This window comes from Phlebotomus papatasi, chromosome 3 (assembly GCF_024763615.1).
Source record: "Phlebotomus papatasi isolate M1 chromosome 3, Ppap_2.1, whole genome shotgun sequence".
NCBI lineage: Eukaryota > Metazoa > Arthropoda > Insecta > Diptera > Psychodidae > Phlebotomus > Phlebotomus papatasi.
The window spans coordinates 8,944,010-8,963,473 of NC_077224.1; the positions used below are offsets into that span (position 1 = coordinate 8,944,010).

Sequence of the window (19,464 nt, forward strand, 5' to 3'; positions counted from 1 at the left end):
TTTCTTTATCAATTTTCGACTTTGAAATGGTTTCGTGATTTATGAATCATTTGAACCAAATAGATCTCTAGTAAGATCAGTAAGCACCAAAAGATCATGCGGAAAACTAATTCACGGAGAGCTCTATCTCGCGAGTTCGAGTATTTCGCAATGCTGGGATGCTTTACCATCTCTTTTTAAATAATAATTTTAATAAGGGAGACCGGGGAGGTTTGGGACAGGGGTAGTGTGGGACATGGCGATTTTTTCATTATTTTTTTTTTAAATAAATGGGATTTAACCACTACTCAATCGTAGGCAATATTAAGATGTATCGTGACTAAAATAATGGATATCCTCAGTTTTATTGTTTTAATTCTATGAACACTTTCTTAAAAATTGATAAAAATTGTATATTTTGACGTCTCAGTTTTCCTCTTTGTATTTTATATCAGTGATATACATGTAGGATTCGAAACAACGTTGAATATTGAGGTAATACTTCTTTAAATTTCACAAATAACTATATTTCAGGGATATGTAATTCACAATTGAATAAAATGCGTCTTCATTCTTTGATTAATTGCACAGGACTAAATTTGTCACCAAATGGGCTACTACATTTTCACGAACATAAATTATTTCCCACACGGCCCTTCCTGATATCTAGTGTCCCCCTGGACAACTTCCTGGCCAGTACTTCATTGAATCGGCGGCCGTCATGGTTTGTTCAGGTCCTTCTCCAGTTCCAATCTTCCTCATCTTGTACCGGTTGTGAGGTAGTATTTCTGTTATTTCATATGGTCCAACAAATTTTTTTTCTCACTTTGTAGCCAACATCAAATTCTGTCTCCTTGATGGCGAACAAATCGCCAATCCGATAGTCATTGGCCCTTCTGCTTCGAAGATCATACGAGCGCTTGTTCTCATCGTGAATTTTGGAAATATTTTGTCTTGCCAAATCTTGTAATCCATATCTCTCTTCGTCAAAATCTTCTTCCAGTATTTCCACAATTTTATTGGTTACTTGGCATGGATTCATTCGTAATTCCTGTTTGCGTTCCACCTGTGTCATATTTTTCATATGATTCACTTTCTGACGTTCCTTCTCAATTGCTTCATGTTCCTCACGATCTCGCTTGATACGCTTAATCTTCCTGAATTTCCATGCTTCATACTCAATCTCATGATTCTGTCTCTTAGTAGTCCTTATCTTGTTAGTGATATCTTCAGCGCTTGTCATCATCGTCATATTGGCACGGGACATCGCATCAACACGGATCATCTTGTTTTCATTCTTATAACATTGGTCACGTCGTCGAATCGTCACTTTACCAGGCATTATTGTGTAATGTACAGTCTTAAGGAAATTTCTGCCAATCAACCAAGTAGTCTCCATCACTTCTTTGGGTACAATATGGCATTCCATCCGATACTTCGCGCCATCAACTTCAATATTCATTGTAGTTTTTGCCAAAGCCTGGATAATTGCACCACCAAAACCACGAATTCTTTGAAATGATAATTGGTGATCCTCACACTTATCTTTAATTGACTCGTACGTATCTTCATTGATCAGAGATAGATCACTGTAGCTGTCAATGATCCCACAAAACTCTTTATCTCCAATCTTAATCTTCAAAATATCAAGCTCGTCATTAGTCGATTGAATGATGTTGATCATATTGACCTTCGCTTCATTATTACTCTTGAATTCTGAAACTTTCGACTTCGTCTTGCAATCGCTGGACGTATGACCAAATCCATTGCACTTAAAACATTTTGGTCCTCTCTTTTTATTCGGACATTCCATGGATTTGTGACCAGCATCCCCACAATTGTAACAAATAATCGTTTTTTGGGCTTCTCCTCGTGAGTTCTGAGATCTACTAGCAACATTCTTAGGATTATCATCCTTTTTTTCAGCGTCTTTGAGTTTCAGCTGTAGCTTTTCATATACTTCGATACGAGACTTCAGTTCTTCAACTGTCTTTGCTCCATAAAGTTGAGCTTTGCTCTGGACATTGTCATCAATGCCATCGCAAATATACTCGCATATAGTTGCTTCGTCAAGGCCACCCATCCTGCCCAATCTCTGCATCTCATAGACAAAATCTAAGAACTTTTCATCGGCTTTTTTCTTACGATTTGTCATGCGTCTATGCACATCGAGAGAACTTAATTTTTGGGCAAACTCCGTTCTCAGGGCATCTCTCAAGGTCTTCCAATCCTTGATGCCCGTTGTTGCCAAAATGAATTTACGAGCAGTGCCTGTCAATAATTTTTTGCAATACATCAATTTTTGGATGTCGTTCCATCCAAGCGTCATTGCGGTGTCTTCAAATTCCTCCAACCACACCTCAATGTCCTGCGATTCTTCTGCCCCAAATTTCTCGAGAGAATCTTCTACGTCCCTCAAGCTGAACATCCTGTAATTGTTTGAAGCAAGAACATTGGAAATAGTTGTTGCTGGAACATCATCAACATCGGTTCTGGAACCACTTGCACTCTCACTTTGCGTTTCATTTGCATCCTCATCAAATTGCACAATACGTTGTGCTAGCTCCTCTTTAGTGCCTTCACAATCCAAATTCCTCTTTGCGCACTCCGTCATCAAGCCTTTCTTGGTGAAATTCTCCAGCAATTCTTCAACAGATGCCATTTTCGTCGTCTTTTGCAGTGTTGCCGTCCTTCGTCGTTATGCAACAATTGCCGTCCTTCGTCGTTATGCAACAATTGCCGTCCTTCGTCGTTATGCAATGGTTGCTCTCGTCTTATGCAACTATTGCCGTCGTCTTATGCAAATTTGCGCCGTTGCCGTCTTTCGTCCTTCGTCGTTTTTGGGGTTTTTATTCACTAAAACACTTATTTGTGCTTTTTGCACCGTCTTTCGTCTTCAATTCTTCTTACAACGTTTTTCGTCAGCTTCTTCAATATTCCACGTTTTTCGTTTTCTTTCCCAGCAATTTTCTACCCCTATCCCGGTTGAGCCCCCATGTAGGATTCGAAACAACGTTGAATATTGAGGTAATACTTCTTTAAATTTCACAAATAACTATATTTCAGGGATATGTAATTCACAATTGAATAAAATGCGTCTTCATTCTTTGATTAATTGCACAGGACTAAATTTGTCACCAAATGGGCTACTACATTTTCACGAACATAAATTATTTCCCACATACATATAATCAAAACTTTTTTATCTCATTAGGTAGCAGTGTAATCTGGGAACATATTTTTATAAAAGTTTCAGAAATTATACGCTCCTATTTTTTACTCAAAGGTTTTAAATACCAAAACTACACGCGGGGATGTTTGGGACACCTGAAAGGGGATGAATGGGACGTTGATTTTCGAGAAGATTGTAGGTGGAGTGCAATTTTTTATTGTCAAAATGGAGAATAATGCCCAGTTCCTACTGGAAATCTCTCCCTTATGCAAACTTTACCAGTGGAACAGATGTCTCTAACTACAGGGACAATTAAATCATCAATGTCCTAGGAATCAATAATTCCCTCTCAGAGGATATTCGATCTTTGCCCAATCTCGTTAAAAACTATTTTCTCGACAATTTCTCGAACAATATCCTCTACAATTTTTACATGTTCTCCAGAAAAGGCAAGGCTAGAGCTAATTCAAAGAAATAAGGAAAAAACAGGTACCATGCAGTTGTCGTGAAATCAAATAGGAATCCGCCAATGAGTTCAAAACTAGAAGTGTTAAGATAATCTACTCGCCTGAGGAATTTGAAGATCATGATTGCAATATTTAGAATAAAAAAAAGCAAAGAAAGATAGATGGAAAATAATATGAAAATGACAATAAATGACTCTAAATTACAAATAAATATGATATTAATTTCTAAGTATGAAATAAAAGATGAAATATTTTTATTTCTATCAGAAATATTTTTAATCTAGTATTTAAAATTAATTAACGTGCTCCAATAATGCAAATTATGCGAGAAAAAATGCGTCCCATACTGCCCCATATCGGGGAGGTTTGGGACAAAGCGTCAAGTTAAATGTTTTATCTTCTCCAAGAAAACTCAGTTGTTTTTCCAAGTTCTATCGAGTACTTTTTATAAAGTCAATACCCGTAAGTATCCTATAGACCGTATAAAATTATGATACGCTATCGTGATTTTTTGGAATAGTGTCTCAAAGTCAAAACATGAAAGTGTCCCAAACCTCCCCGGTCTCCCCTACATATCGTCGGTTGCCTCAGCAACTGTGCTAACTGCATTTGCTTTGTGTCAGCATTTGTTGTAATCAACGCATCGCTGCCCGGCGTTTGCAACGAATGCAGACACAAAGCAGATGCAGTTAGCACAGTTACTGAGGCAACCGACGATATAATCCTAAAAGATATTGGGATTAAACTATTCTAAATCTTAGGTAAAGTCAATTGCAAAATTGGATGGTGAAACCAGAAGCTGAATAAAATTAATTAAAAAATAAACCTAGAAATCAATTGCCATATTCTAAAATTAAATTTCATTGGCTCTAAATTCAATAAATTTTAGGATATCTCTGCGATTGATAACGTTACTAAATTCTACTCATTGTGATAGACTGTAAATTTAAAAAATTCTGTATTTGTGCTTAGTTTGTCAATTAACCATAACTCTGCCCTATTTCATTCTAATGGCCCTTAATTTATATTAAATGATCAACAATCTCTATCTATTCCAACTAGAAGTAAAGCAAACATTCTATTCTCCTCCCCAAGAAAGGAATACCAAGTGCTTTTCCGTTGTGAAACATATTCAAATTGGTGAAACATCCTTGAAACATTAGAACCTCCCAATTTCCGCGCCAATTCCAAACAAATTGAATGTAAATTTGCATCTTAGAGACTCTTTTAAAAGAAAGAAAGAAAAAATAAAACAACAATGGTCAATTGATGAGGAAAATTGCAGTGTTTGAAGATGAAAAAGAAAAACATTGCGAGGATTTCTCTGGCAAGTCTGGTGAATTTCTTGGGTTGAATTTTCTGCATTGGTGGTTCAATCAATTAAAAGTACAGTGGCCGGAGTCTCAAGAGAGTGCAGGAGTATGACTTGGCCAGTAAATCACAAGTAAGATGAAGTACAACTCTGTTTTCGGTTCCTATGGATGGATTTTCGCTTTTTTGCCCCAACCATCCATCAGTTCTTCATTGTGTTTCGGCCCGTCTGCACGGGGCGTTAATTTTCTCGTGGTTTCAGGAGAGCTTTTCCGTGGCTTCTGTGCAAGGAATAAAGTGTCTCAAGGAGTTTTTTTTTAAGGATTGTCTAAAAGTTCTGTGATAAAAGTTCTATCACTTTTCTACAGAATCGTGTATAGGGAATTTCTGGTGAAAGACTTACCTTCTTGTGCAAAGAAGTGTTAGGAAATTATTGTGTGGGCTTTATTGTTTAATTTATGATCCATGTGGATGAACATTGCGAACGCAATTGGTGATGAATTGAAGTTATATTTCGTACACAGTGCCTCCTAATTAAAAGCCCATTGCAGGTGCTTGGAAAATCTTTGGACGTTGTGCAAAAGATCGCTCCATAAACTCAAAACAAAACAAAAATGTAAAGTAAAAAATATGCAAATATTTTTCATTTTCACTTTCCCTTTTTTCCAACTTTTGGCTCTTTTGAGAGGTGAATCTGCCGTGAAGCAAGAAGTTCCCCTCCAGAGACTGGTCAAGCTTGCTCGAGGGCTCCTCATGAATATGCTGAAGTCTCTGGACACGCTTCTTGAGCACAGCTCTTGAGTAAGATTGCATGTAATCCATTTTTTTCTTCACCTGCCTTTTTTTCTTCAGCTTGGAAGAGCTCAGATTGGATCGCAATGAACTGGCAGAGCTCCCGAATTCACTGAGACACCTGCGAAGACTCCAGTCCCTGCAGCTGGCCCACAACAGGGTACACAAACTGCCACCATTTCTCACCACAATGCGAACTCTGGGACTTGTGGACATGTACCGATCCGAGAAGATCGTCAATGGGCACTTCAGCGAGGATAAGAACGTCAAGAATGATCTCAATCCTCCCCTTACAAAGGTCAACTTGAGGGCGAACCAGCTTAAAGGGAGCATCATTCTCGGAAATTATGGGGTAAGTCAGCACTGGAAAGAGCAAGGGCGAGAATCCCTGCGCCCCTAACCGATATAAAGACCATTACATAAGATTTAGCCCACCTTAAAAACATTTTCATCTAAAAAAAAGCACCCTTACTATATAAGAAAGATATTTTGTTGGACCTTTTGTGCTTTTTAGAAAGCCCAAAATCACTCAATTTTGATTAAAAATGGTTTTATGGTAAATTTTTATTATTAAACGTTGTACAAAATTTAATTTAAAAACTTCAAATGGGTTTTGTTTTTAGGAAGACTATAGGGAAAGGAGCATAGATTTGATCGATGTTTCTTAAAAAAAGCTTTAATGTCGTCTTAAAAGAGCTTTAGAGGGAGGTGAATATGTATGGCCAGTGAGTAAATTGCGACTGATGGGCAGATTACGTCGATCAATCTTTAGAGTCGAACTAATCACCCTGAACAGTATTCAGGATCGCACTGATCGCGCTGATCGTGCGGATAAGTTTTCAAAGTTCGTACTGATCGTGTCAATAAGTCTCCAGAGTCGTACTGATCGACCATCAATCTCTAAGGAATGCACTGATTATGCGATCAGTCTCCATGATCGCACTGATACCGCGACAAGTCTCCAAAATCGTGCAGATCATGCCGATAAGTTTTCAAAGTTCGCACTGATCGTGCCAATAAGTCTCTAGAGTCGTACTGATCGACCATCAGTCTCTAACGATTGCACTGATCACGCGACCAGTCTCCAAGATATCACTGATACCGCCAACCAAGCTCCGAGATCGCGCTGATCGTGGTGATCAGTCTCCAAGACCGCGGTGACCATGCCGATAAGTCTCCATGATCGCACTAATCCGCACCTAAAGTAAAACATGAGGGGCAGACCTGTTTACCCTCTAGCCTTTTTAAATTTTTTTTAAGCTTTCCACATCTGCCGAAAATAATCAAAATCGGGTTAACATTGAATTTTCGGCGAAATGTTTTAAAGAACTTTGCGAAATAGTTTCAGGAACGCGAACACGTATAAAGATCATTTTCCTCTCATTTTTTGAACAATATTTTGAAACGTTATCGTCTTTACAAATAATTTTAGGTTATAAAAATCGTTGTAGAAATGGATATGAAGTACATTTTAAGTAAAGATCTTAGAGAAAACTCTCAAAACACGTTGAGAAGGAGAATTGAAGCCACTTATGAATCCTATAAACCTCTTAAAGCTCTCAAAATAGTCAAAATCGGATTGGTATATGATTTAAGCGGATTATCCAAGTAAAATTGGAGTCTTTTTAGTATAAGAAGATTTCTTTTAAGACTCTATATGCAAGCTCAAAATGCAATTTGATCCAATCAAAAGCCGCTCAAACCCATGAGAACGTTTGTACGAATGTCCATCAAAATCGTAAAATAGGTGCAGAAACGGATCAAGATCAGAATATCCGGAATAGTTTCTAAGTGGATTTTGTCTATAAAGATCTTAGTAAAAGATTTGATAAATTTTTCAACAAGCTCAGATCGAAATCCGAGAACAACCTTACTTATCCTTTTCGTTTGAAAAACGTTTTATTGGAAAGGGGGATGGCCTTTTAATTTTGCACCCTTTTACTAAAATCCTATATATGCCTTTAAGGAGGAGCAGGGCTTCATTAGACAGAAAAAATACACTCAGAAGGATTCGTAAAAAAATCAACTTCAACTTTATAATTTTCCGGAACAGATTATTATGCTTTTGATCAGTATTTAACTCATTTTAGGGAACTCTAATCAATCTGGCTAGCGTTCCCACTAAAAACCCGAGAAACTCATATTTTTCAGGGAACTCAAAGAACTTGAGAATCCATAAAATATTAGGAAAGAATCCTTTCATTTTTTTTTCAATTTTTCAGGAAATCCGAAAAAGCTATGCAGTTTTCAGAAAACTCATATATTTCTTCAGGAAATTCGGGGAACTCATATGGCTTTTTGGGTTAAGCCGGAAAACCTGGGAACCCATACAATTTTTCTGGGAACTCACTGAAACTTATGGAATCCTAACATTAAAGAACCTACGAGGAACCCAGAAATTTTTTCATGACATCCGGAAGAGTTATACTGTTTTCAGGAAACTCATGTCTCCGAAAAAAAATCGCGGAGCTCACGGCAAACCTGGGGACTTCTCATATTTTTTACGGAGTCCACTAGGAACCCGGGATCCTAGGATTTCATGAAAAAAAATATCATGAAATCCGGAAAACCTGTACACTAACCTAGGACTCGTACCATTTTTCCGGAAACTTACGAAAAATCTGGAAACTTCCTATATTTTTTCAGGGAACCCAAAAGGAACCTGGGGAACCTATATTTTTTCAAGAAACTCGTTGAATTCATATTTCTTTGTCAGGGATCCCTGGGAACCTATACAATTTTTGGGGAACTTAAGAGAAGCCTGGGGAATCTACACATTTTTTCAGCAGGGTATTCAATTTTTTTTCTAGAAACTCAGGGAATCAAGAACTCAAGCCACTCTGAATAGTCTGAATTCCAATAAGTTACCCGTTGGAAATTCACATCCCTTTCTTTATCAAACGTTTTCCATATGGCTATCCTTTAGCATTCCTGTTCTTATATTAAGCATCACAATGATTCAATTTTCATCAACTAATTATCATCAATTTTGGCTGAATGCTATGTTATAAAGCATAAAGCCTTATGCCCTAGACACACTTGCGACTTAAGCCGAGAGACGACTTAGTGGAAAATCATGAAAATGAAGTTTAACCATTATTTCGAATATAATTACGCTAAGCCGTCTCTCGGCTAATCCTCATGTGTGTCAAGGCCCTTACTTTTGTAACATAATCCTTTTCTAAACTCTCTTTAGTACCTCACACAACTGGACGTCAGTGAAAACTCCATTGAAGTCCTGGACCTCTCAGCTCTGGACAAATTGGAGACTCTGCAGTGCTGCAGGAACAACCTCACCGAACTCACCGTCAATGGAAGGGTCCTGACCTCCTTGATCGCTGGCAATAACAACCTCAAGAAACTAGCAGTGTCTCCTATTCCATCGGGACTTCGTCATTTAGACATCAGCTTCAATAGCTTCGGAAGCCTCCCAGAGTGGCTCGAGGGCTGCCACAAGATCCGAACTCTATTCGCCAGCAACAACTGTCTGAGCAGTCTTCCGGAACATTTGTTCACAGGGGACCTGGTCACCCTTCAACTTGGTTACAATCGCCTCAAGTCACTGCCCATCATGGCACGCAGAAAGACGCACCTACGAGAGATCTTTCTGCAGAGCAATGCCATTGTCGATCTGCCTGAGAACTTCTTCTTCGCCTGTGAATCTCTCACGATACTCAACGTTGCGAGTAATCGTCTGATCAGCCTACCAATCATCGATGGCTGTCGCAGTCACCTAGAGCGATTATACGCAACCAATAATCAACTCACAGACAGAGCCCTGGATACCCTTATCTCCCTCAACCAACTCCGAGTCTTCCATGCGGCCTACAATCGTCTGACCACTTTTCCTGAGAACTGTGTGGCTAATCTCCCTCATTTGGAGGAGCTCGTTCTATCAGGAAACAGACTACAGCACCTTCCTGACAATCTAGCCAACCTGACCCACCTCAAAGTCTTAAGGGTCCATTCAAATCAACTTCAGAGTGTCCCACCTCTGGCCAAGCTAAGTACACTCCGGGTTGTGGATCTGGCTCACAATCAACTCGATAAGGTGAATCTGGTACAGCTGGTTCCTAGGAAACTTCAGTTTTTGGACCTCTCCTGCAATACACAACTTCAGGTGAATCATCTAAAATAGGAAAGTCTATTGTAAAGACTACAACAATTTTTTTTTCAGGTGGATCCTAAGCAGCTCCAGGCTTGCAAATCCCAGCGCCCTATGAGCCTTGTGGACGTTTCCGGGAAGAACCGTGCCAGTCTTCCGTCCAGTCCATCCTTAAATCACGACTCTTCCGAATTTGATCCTCCATGGAGGGTTGGTTTCTCCGAAACTGCAGGATCGTGCTCTAAACTCTTCATCAGTCAGTTGCGTCTTCCCGGATTTTGCAGCACAGAAGCTCTATTCGGGATGTTTGACGGTGAAATCGGTCGGATTGTTCCGAATTTCCTCACAAAGTCCGTTCCCAAGTTGCTTCTGGAAGAGAGGACAGTTAAGGAAACTGCTACTGACTATATGAAGTATACATTGCTTGCTGCCCATCGAGAGCTGAAGCAACAAGGGCAGAAATGTGGAATTTCTGTTACACTTTGTCATATTTCTCGGACAAAGTCCCCGGATTCCCCAGGGTACTCCCCTCAAACTGGGAAGAGGTACGTCCTTAGGGTTGCCAGCGTTGGGGAGTCAACAGCTCTTCTGATCCGGCGGAATGGGAACGTTAAGCTAACCCTGTCTACCCCTAATCGTCAAATTGGGAACAGTGCCAGTTTCCCATTGGTGGTTCCAGATCCGGAAACTTGCGAAGTGGTCCTTGGGGAACAGGATGAGTACCTGGTCTTAGCTAACAGGAAACTGTGGGAAGTTGTTGATGCAACTGGAGTTGCTGCAATCATCAGATCTGAAGAGAACGTCATCCTAGCTGCGAAACGTCTTCAGGACATTGCCCAGAGCTACGGGGCTGAGGAGAACCTAAGCGTTATAGTGGTCAAGTTCAACAACATCGGTTCAGAAATGGACATTGTAATGAGGGAGCTGAGGCAGACAATCCGCGGGAAGCCTGCAAGTGTTATGGCTGGGTTCTGTAAATGCGGTTGCTGTTGTGAATCCAACAACAGTTGCTGTCACTCAGGCGATATCACTGCTGGATTCGTCAGGCAGCCCTCAAACCGAAGCGACAGGTCCTCCCCAAGTGGTCAGAGTGATCAGACTGCAAGTGAATTGGTAAATCAGACCAATGAAACTGTTAATCAGAAGCCCAAGACTCATGAAACAGGATCAGTAACCAGTAGACGTTCCTCAACGAATTACGCCACAAATGAAAGGCGAAGCCTCAGAGGAGGAGTAGTCCGGGCAGTAAGGGCGAAGATTGAGGAAGAACGTGAGAAGGAAGAATCGGATTCTGCAATGTCGGAGGAACAGTTCAAATGCTGGGAGTACATGTTGGAACAGAACACCCAGCTTTTGTTCGACAAGGAACTCAATACCATATCCCGAGCCTTTACTAAGCGACAACCGTCATCCAACTTAACCAGGGCTCAGGTCAAGGCTTTGTCTTCGAGTTCTCCTCAATTGGCTGCCCAGACCGAACTTACCCCTAAGTCTCTGTATGCGCAGTACCATACCCCAATAGGTTCAAACGTACCCTTCCTATCTAAGCATTTCGGTAGTGCTAGGTCCTTCCATCCTCAAACCAATGGCCTCTTCAGGGCAATGAGGTTCAACTCGGGAAGGATTCATCCGATTAATGGAGGTCCCAATGCTGCTTACTTTGGTTCCTTGCAGCGCCTGATGCCCTACAACTTGGAGTATGACTTTGCAGTTATGCACGAAAGAGGCGAGGATGACTCGCTTGAGCCTGATTCAAGGATGCAGCAGTACTGGGGTGTTGCTACAACGGAACTTTAGATTTAATTTTAGGAAGCAACAGGGAATTAGGAGTTTTCCAGTTACGGTCCACTTAAGTACAGACTTAGGTGCCGATCAAAGCAACTGATCAGCGCCAATCAGCTCGATCGACGAGATTAATCGACTAATACGATCAAGTCGATAAGAGTGACAAATCGGCGCCAATCAGTTGATCAATCTAAGTGATCAACTTCAATTGTCAGCTAAAAGCAATTAATCGCCAAACGACCGACGTCGATCAAGTCGATGAAAGAGACTAATCGACACAAAACAGATGATCAAAGTAACTGATCGGCATCAATCAGCAGCTAACAGCTGTTCATCGACTAACGACGTCGATCAAATCGATAAGAATGAGTTACGGGCGCCGATGAGTCGACCAGAAATCAGAATAACTGATCGGCTGAAATCACTAGTTAACAGTGATTAATCGATTAATAATGTCGATCAAATCGATGAAAGTGACTAATCGGCACCGAGCAGCTGATTAAAGTTACTGATCGGCGTAAATCAGCAGTTAACAGCTGTTCATCGACTAACAACGTCGATCAAATCGATGAGAATGAGTTACCGGCGTCGATGAGTCGAACAGAAATCAAAATAACTGATCGGCTGAAATCACTAGTTAACAGTGATTAATCGATTAATAATGTCGATCAAATCGATTAAAGTGGACTAATCGACACCGAGCAGCTGATAAATGTAACTGATCGGCATCAATAACCAGCTAACAGCGATTAATCGTCTAACGACGTCAATCAAATCGATGAGCATGACTAATCGCCGTCGATTAGTCGATCTCCCATTTTCGGTTAATTCGCTAAGCTTTCTTGCTTCCTCCTTGACAACAAACTACAAAGAATAACCTTAGGACCCATTTAAGAACCTTAGCATAGAATTTAAACGCTCAATTGATTATATCGTGAATTTCCATTAGGTTTTATCTCACTTCTTTGTTTATTTCTTTTTTTTCTATTGTACAGTTTTACTTGGAGTTTACCATCTGTTCATCCTTCACTTAATTTAAAGACTAGATTCGAATTCTAATAAAATTATTTTGGTAAAATTTGTTAAATTGGTAAGATTAAATGTTGATCATTTGGAAAAAAATCTCTTTATGTGTTTTTTTTTCAACCTACTTCTCTGAGAAATAGGTTCTCCTTCTACAAAGGATGAAGATTGAAATGTTTGGACCTCGTATCCAATGAAATCTTCACTTTAAATGTACACTTTAAATTTTTTGTATCTATCTCATAAATTAGGTTTCAGTGTCTGTCACGAGAATTCACCGAGGTTCCTGAGCCAGTCTCGTCTAGGACTGGACTTTACGTATGCCAGCATCATTTATCAGCTAGAATGCTGTGGACACTGTGCCTCGAATATCAGTAGTGTGAGGTGCTGTTGATGGCTGGAGCATTACTGGTGGAGTCACCTAGCCATGAGTCGGGACTGGGTGGGAAATCGGGGTACGCGTGGGCTGGACTAGAGTCATTGCTGAGGTCGGACACGGCACTGCCCTGGAGTCCATGGTGGGAATTGTGCAGTAATCCACTAACTGGTTGACCTAGGGCAGAAAGAAATTCCAGGTAAGGGTAGGGTACTCAGAAGCCTAAGATAGAGGTACCCACCTAGTGGAGTATAGACGATATTGTCAGAGTAAGGAGCATATGTGTGTCCTGGTCCCATGGGCGGAGGTGAGTGGCTTGAAAGATAAGGTGGAGGACTCCCACTACCGTGTACGTAAGATCCCCTACCGCTGTGTGGTGAAGCCCCATCCTCAAGTCCCATATTGACAGTACTGTAGCTATCATTGCTTAAATCTAGAAGCATAAAAAAAACTAACAGGTTAAGGGTCCTTAGAATATGCGCCCTTTACATAAACACTCACCATGATGGCTAAAACTGTCCAGATCCACCTTGAGCTCATCCTTATCCAGGAGTTTGTCATGCCTAGGAGATCCACCACCTTTTATCGATCTAAAATACTGACTCCATCTCGTCCTTCCTGCGTCCTTTTTCAAACGTTTCTCTTTCGCTCGTCTGCAAGGAAAACCGTGAAGTTTTAGGTCAAGAACCTTGACTGACTTCTATATAGCAATCGATAAAGATCTAGGCTTTGGATGCAGAGGTTCTGAGACTTATCTTTAAAATACGTATTCTAGTATTCTTAATGGTACTTGAAAAAAATCGAAGGAACGGAAAAACGAAAAAACGAGCAAACGAATAGGAGAAAGTACTCTCCCTTCGAACGTTCATGCCTTCGAATCATGTGAATTTTCTTTAATTTATCCTAAGAGACTTATGCCCTAGACACACTTGCAACTTAAGCCGAGAGACGACTTAGTGGAAAATTATGGAAATGCACTTTAACCATTATTTCGAATATAACTACGCTAAGCCGTCATTCGGCTAATCTTTAGGTCTGTCAAGGCCCTTAAACATTTCTATATTAAATATTAATTAGCTAATAATCAATTATTGATAATTACGTAAAAATCATTAGTAAATCTCTTAGGAAAAGTAAAAGAAAATCATATTATTCGAAGGCATGAACGTTCGAAGGGAGAGTACTTTCCTCTATATGACATTAAACAAGAGATGATCTTTGAAAGAAAAGATTAAGGTACGAATAGATAAACGAACGAAAATAGAAATAAATGAAAAAACAAATAAAGTAAGAAATAATCAAACGAATAAACGAAAGAATATTTGTATAAATAAGAATACAGTAGACTCTCGCTTATCCGTGGACTCTTTTTCCGGGTGACATAAAAAAATCCGTGAGGCAGTTGAATTTTCAAAAGTTTAATGACATATTGTTCCCGTTTTGGGTTTTTTTTGTTAAGCAAATGTGCTCTATCTAAATGTAATTCTTACTGTCACTTTTTTGGACAGTACGCGTTTAGAGAGACTGTCGGATTCAGTCAGGTCAGGATTCACTCCATAAATTTTCAATGTAAACAAAAAAATCGTTGGATTTCAAACAATTTAATGGGTATCACCGAGGGTATCACTCTCAAAATCCGTATGACATTTTGGTCCCTTTCTCACGGATAAGCGAGAGTCTACTGTATATGGAACCATAAAACGAAACAATGGGCAAAATATGCGAAAAATTAACGAACATAATGACCAAAGAGGAAGTAACTGATCGGATAAATTAATTTAAAAAACAACAAACCATCGAAGTTAAGAATAATCACTCAAAATAACGAATAAATAATGAAAGAACAAATAAACGAAAATGCCTTTATAGAGTTAAATGAGAAAATTAACGAAATCTATGAAAACTTAACGAAAGAAATTATAAATAAAAGATCGAATAAACAAAAGGAGCGAAAGAACAAACGAGTCAAGTTACGAATGTGAAAAAATAACAAATAAAAGACGAAAGAATATTTAAATGAATAATACATTAAGCGGAAAAACAAATAAGTGTAATAAATAAACGAAAACTAAGAATACAATCGAACGAACGAATAGTCGAAAAGTCAAGTGAAGAATTGACGAAGGAAAACACTAATAAACGAACAAATAAAAAAAACATGAACGATCGAAATAATGGAGCAATATGAGAATTACGGACTGAACGAAAAACTTAACAAATTAAGAAGCAAATAAATTAACGAAAATTCAAACAGACCAATAAATTATCGAACAAAATAATAACGAATGAACAAATTAACGAGCAAAGACAGAGCCAAAATAATGAAATAACGAAAACATATATGAATGAAGGACTCAACGAAAGTAAGACGAACGAGTGAAAAAACAAATGAGTTAACGAAGGCATAAACACAACAATAAATTGTCAAAAAAAATCAACGATGGAACAAAGGGATGAATAGGGTGAAAGGAACGTCTATTGACACTTTAAGAACTCGTGTCAGCACCTATTGACACACTACTCTGTACTATTTAGGATATGAAATTTTAACATCTCTGTTTATAGTATAAGGTATATTACAGAAAAAACGTTATATTACTTATATTTTACTAGATACATTAAATAATTTTCAGCATTTTGACAAAAGTGTCAAGGGGTTCCCAGTCGAACAGACATTCCTCCGACCCTATACGTGCTAAACATGTGAATGAGCAACGGAATGAACGAAAAACGGACAAGAAACGAAAGGAATAAAGTAACGAAAAATTAAACCAATCATTATCGGAAAACTTTTCGAACAATTGAACGAATGGATGAACAAATATATAATCTAAGTTAATCGAAATAAGGAAAACGTGTACAAATGAACAACTCAACGAACAGAAAACGAAGAAGTAAAGGAACGCATTTTTTAACGAAAAACAGACAAATTATTAGGTTATTGAAAAACGAAATGAACGGAAAATGAACAAAAAACGGAAAGACTAAATTAACAAGAAATTAAATGTGCCATTGTCGAAAAATTTACCCATAACTGAACGATTGAATGAATAAACGTACAATCGAAATCAAACGGAATAACGAAATCGTGTATGAACTAATAAATGCAGCGAAAGCAAAGCTAATAATTGAAGCAAAGAATAAATTAACGAAATATTAAACAAGCCTGACAATTATCGGGAAAAAATCCAATGATTGAACGAAATGAAAGAACAAACGTTTAATCGAAAAAAACGAAATAACGAATAAATCACGTAATGAACGGAAGACGAACATTCGAAAAAGTGAATATATTAACGAAAAGTCGAACGAGTCAAAGAACCGATAAACAAGCACAAATGATTAACGAATTAACGAACAATTAAACGTATTAATGAATTACCGAAAAAAATTAAAAATACACCAACAATTGAAGTAATGCAAAAACGTAAAAAACTCAATGATTGGTGCCGTACCTGTTTTGAAACCAGACTTGTACGACCCTCATATCCAGACCCGTATCTTGAGATAGTTGCTCCCTGACATGCCGAGCCGGTTTAGGGCTGTTGTTGTAGGCGCTCTTGAGTGTCTCCAATTGCTTGGCCGTTATGGTTGTCCTAGGTCTCTTATTGGGCTGATCCCCATCCAGAGACCCATCAATATAGACCCCCTTTGTCTTGGCAGCTTCATAATCTGGCTTGCAGAGGAGTTTCCTATCCTCCATCAGGTAGAATTCATCGCCGGTGTTGAGCTGACGGGCACAGATCACGCACGCGAAGCACTGCATATGGTAAACGTTGGAATGAACCCGCCGGACAACTTGCGTGGGCGGGATACCGAGATCACAGGAGGAGCACTTGGTGCCGTAGCGTCTGTTTGACCCGAAAACGCGAGAGTGGTCATTATTATTAGCCAAGGAACTATACGAGTAAATAAACAGAGGGGATGCACGGATGATGGCCAAGACACTTACTTGAAGAAGTCATCCTTACAGAAGAGTTGTCCATTCTTCGCGAAGCACCTCTCATTTAATTGCGCATGGCACTCACTGCACTGTAAGCACTTGGCGTGCCACGTTCTATCTGACACCTTCAGGATGAATCGATCCAGAATCAACTCCTGGCATCCTCCGCACTTTGGGATGGTTGCTGCAAGGACAGAAGAAGAGAAAGGTTTAAATGATAGAGACAAAAGGGATGTTAACAGAAGAGATTGAGCCTACTCAAAAGGAACTTTGGAAGAGCCTCTAGACATATTGGAGGATATTTGGTATCGTGACTAGGAGAGCGAGGGTGCAGGAAGTCCCTCCCAGCCATCATAAGCTTTAAGAGTTCCATTTGGTATCCTCCAGCAAAATCACAGTAATTTAAGGATATTTTTAAAGCATCACAGAACTGAAGTTTCCCGCGCAAAATTCAGGATGAATTCGGATTGAGAGTCAAACAGTAACTGATCCGTGGTGAAAGTCTAGACCTCACAATTTCCATTCACGACCAAACTTCCCCTCCGTGTTCAGTGGAAAATCCACCCCATTGGTTGCCATGCACTCAGGATTTGAGTACATGAGGACGAAAAGGGTGTGGTTTTCACCCTCTTTTAGCGCCATCGAGGGTGAAAACTCCTCACCAATTTTCTATTTACTCACCCTCATCCCCTTCCTCAGCAAATGTACTTTATTGACGTTTTTCCTCGCTTTCAGAGAATCTTCCCTGGGGGCTATACCCTACCCCCCCCCGTATCGACCTAGTCCATTTCGTCACAAGAGAACCAAAGACACTAAAACTCTAATGTCTGTCTTTTGTCATTCGCAAAGGCGTTGTCCCTGAACCTGTTTTTACGTAATACGACTAAAACCTAAAACATCCTCCCCTAGAGTCCTCCCACGTCCCCCCAAAAGCATCCCTTATATTGATTTTATTTTCACTCTAAAATCCGATATCGCAACTCTTATCCACAATCTCGTATTTGGCACAGAAAAGCCCCAAGTCGTGTGATTGATGAGTGATTTATTAATCCATCTCTTCGACACCATTCAACTGGCCATGTGTTATCAAAGAGCAAAGAGTGATAAACCAACATTCAATAGTGGCTTAAATCACAGACTATTAATTCGTACTTTTGGGTGAGTTCTTTTTTGTCGGAAAGCACAAAATATCATTTGCCATAAATTTCCATCAGATCGGGTTTTGGGGCAGTGGAAATCAGTGCAAAAAGCCATTGCTGGAAGGACCCCTATCTCCCATAAATATTTCACTAATTAGATATAAAGTCACTAAATGCTGAAACGTGTTTTTATTTCTGTCCACTAATGTGAAATGTATGTGCATCCGACACGCACAATTCACCATCAAGGAATCCTTCTTGAGGTGTGCTTTCATTCAGGATGAGAAAGACCAGGAGATAAGGAAACTTGGGACAATTTCAAGATGGGATTGAATTAGGAACAAGAGAGCAACTTAGTCCTTTCGAATTGATCTTTCCCATAAATATTACTTCAAGAGATATTCGCAATAAATTGAACTGAAAATGCTGAAAAGAGTTTTATTTTACAGACTTTGCTTTAAATGGTTTAAACTTGGTGTTCGTCGATTATTTGGATTCTTCAAAAATTACTTCTCTTTCAGGCTAGAAGTTTAGCCCAGTTCCCGAAGGTCTGAAAATCCCAAATAACAATCAGTTTTGTTGGCTTTTCGAGATCTAATAGGTCATTTACTTATAATAATAAAATCCTAATTCAAAATTTTCCAAAAAATGTTGACTGATAAAGGCATTAGAGAAATGGGGAATCAGTGGCGCAATAGGCAAGACCGTTGGCTCTTGGGCGGAAATATTCCCTGGCTCGACTCAAAGTTATGAGTTTGAGTCCCGCCCGATGCAAAGATCTGAATGTCTGATTTAGACAATTTTCACATGTAACAATAACGTAATATAGGAGAAACTTGGGCACCACCAAACACGGGGTTTCACCAAACAGTAATTTTTATTTCTAAACTACTTGGACTATCTCGACCATTCTTTCAGTGGACAAGCATCCCTATAGTGCCTATAAATTCCTATCGGTCTTATCCTCTGAAATTCAATATCCGATTAAAAAATCGCAGTGTTTGGTGGTACCCCGTGTTTGGTGGTGCTCCAGTTTCCCCTAATGCACCGCCTTCGCCCAAAACTTCACGGGAAGGCGCTCCTGGGCGGTCTACAATGGACTTCGCAGATTCTTCCAACACGGGATCAACAACAATATAACTTAATATGATTACATTGTAACAAAAATATCCCGATACGATTAATAATAATTAGAGAAGTTAAGCCATATCGCTAAGCCTTAAATCTGAAGCCCGGATATGGTTTGCAAAAGAATAATAAAATAGAAAAGGATCAAAAAAATTTATAATAAATCATGTAATTCTATTTATAATTCTAATTGGCCTATTTCTAATACGAGATTAAACACAATTGATGCTTAATTTTTTCTAGT

The 19,464-nt window shown here is 39.3% G+C and overlaps 2 protein-coding genes across 5 annotated transcripts in view; one reads left to right on the forward strand and one right to left on the reverse strand.

Annotated features, from left to right (window-relative positions):
• Window positions 1-12,733, forward strand: part of LOC129805189 (protein phosphatase PHLPP-like protein) — a 28,477-nt gene extending 15,744 nt beyond the window's left edge. Inside the window, exons 4-6 of the mRNA XM_055852949.1 lie at window positions 5,782-6,073; window positions 8,918-9,841; window positions 9,899-12,733. Of these exons, the coding sequence (XP_055708924.1) occupies window positions 5,782-6,073; window positions 8,918-9,841; window positions 9,899-11,623 (2,941 nt within the window). The 3' untranslated portion in view covers window positions 11,624-12,733. The remainder of the gene's footprint in view (window positions 1-5,781; window positions 6,074-8,917; window positions 9,842-9,898) is intronic.
• The window catches only part of LOC129806627 (LIM/homeobox protein Lhx4), a 56,050-nt gene continuing 49,120 nt past the window's right edge, over window positions 12,535-19,464 (reverse strand). Inside the window, exons 1-6 of one of the 4 annotated variants that reach the window (XM_055855349.1) lie at window positions 17,212-17,441; window positions 16,963-17,137; window positions 16,466-16,861; window positions 13,512-13,663; window positions 13,252-13,461; window positions 12,535-13,187 (exon numbers count right to left, since the gene is read on the reverse strand). In XM_055855349.1, coding sequence (XP_055711324.1) covers window positions 13,006-13,187; window positions 13,252-13,461; window positions 13,512-13,663; window positions 16,466-16,861; window positions 16,963-17,137; window positions 17,212-17,326 — 1,230 coding nt within the window. In that variant the 5' untranslated portion in view covers window positions 17,327-17,441 and the 3' untranslated portion in view covers window positions 12,535-13,005. Of the gene's footprint in view, window positions 13,188-13,251; window positions 13,462-13,511; window positions 13,664-16,465; window positions 16,862-16,962; window positions 17,138-17,211; window positions 17,442-19,464 lie in introns of those variants that run through there. The other 3 variants (XM_055855350.1, XM_055855347.1, XM_055855346.1) reach the window with 3 other exon arrangements.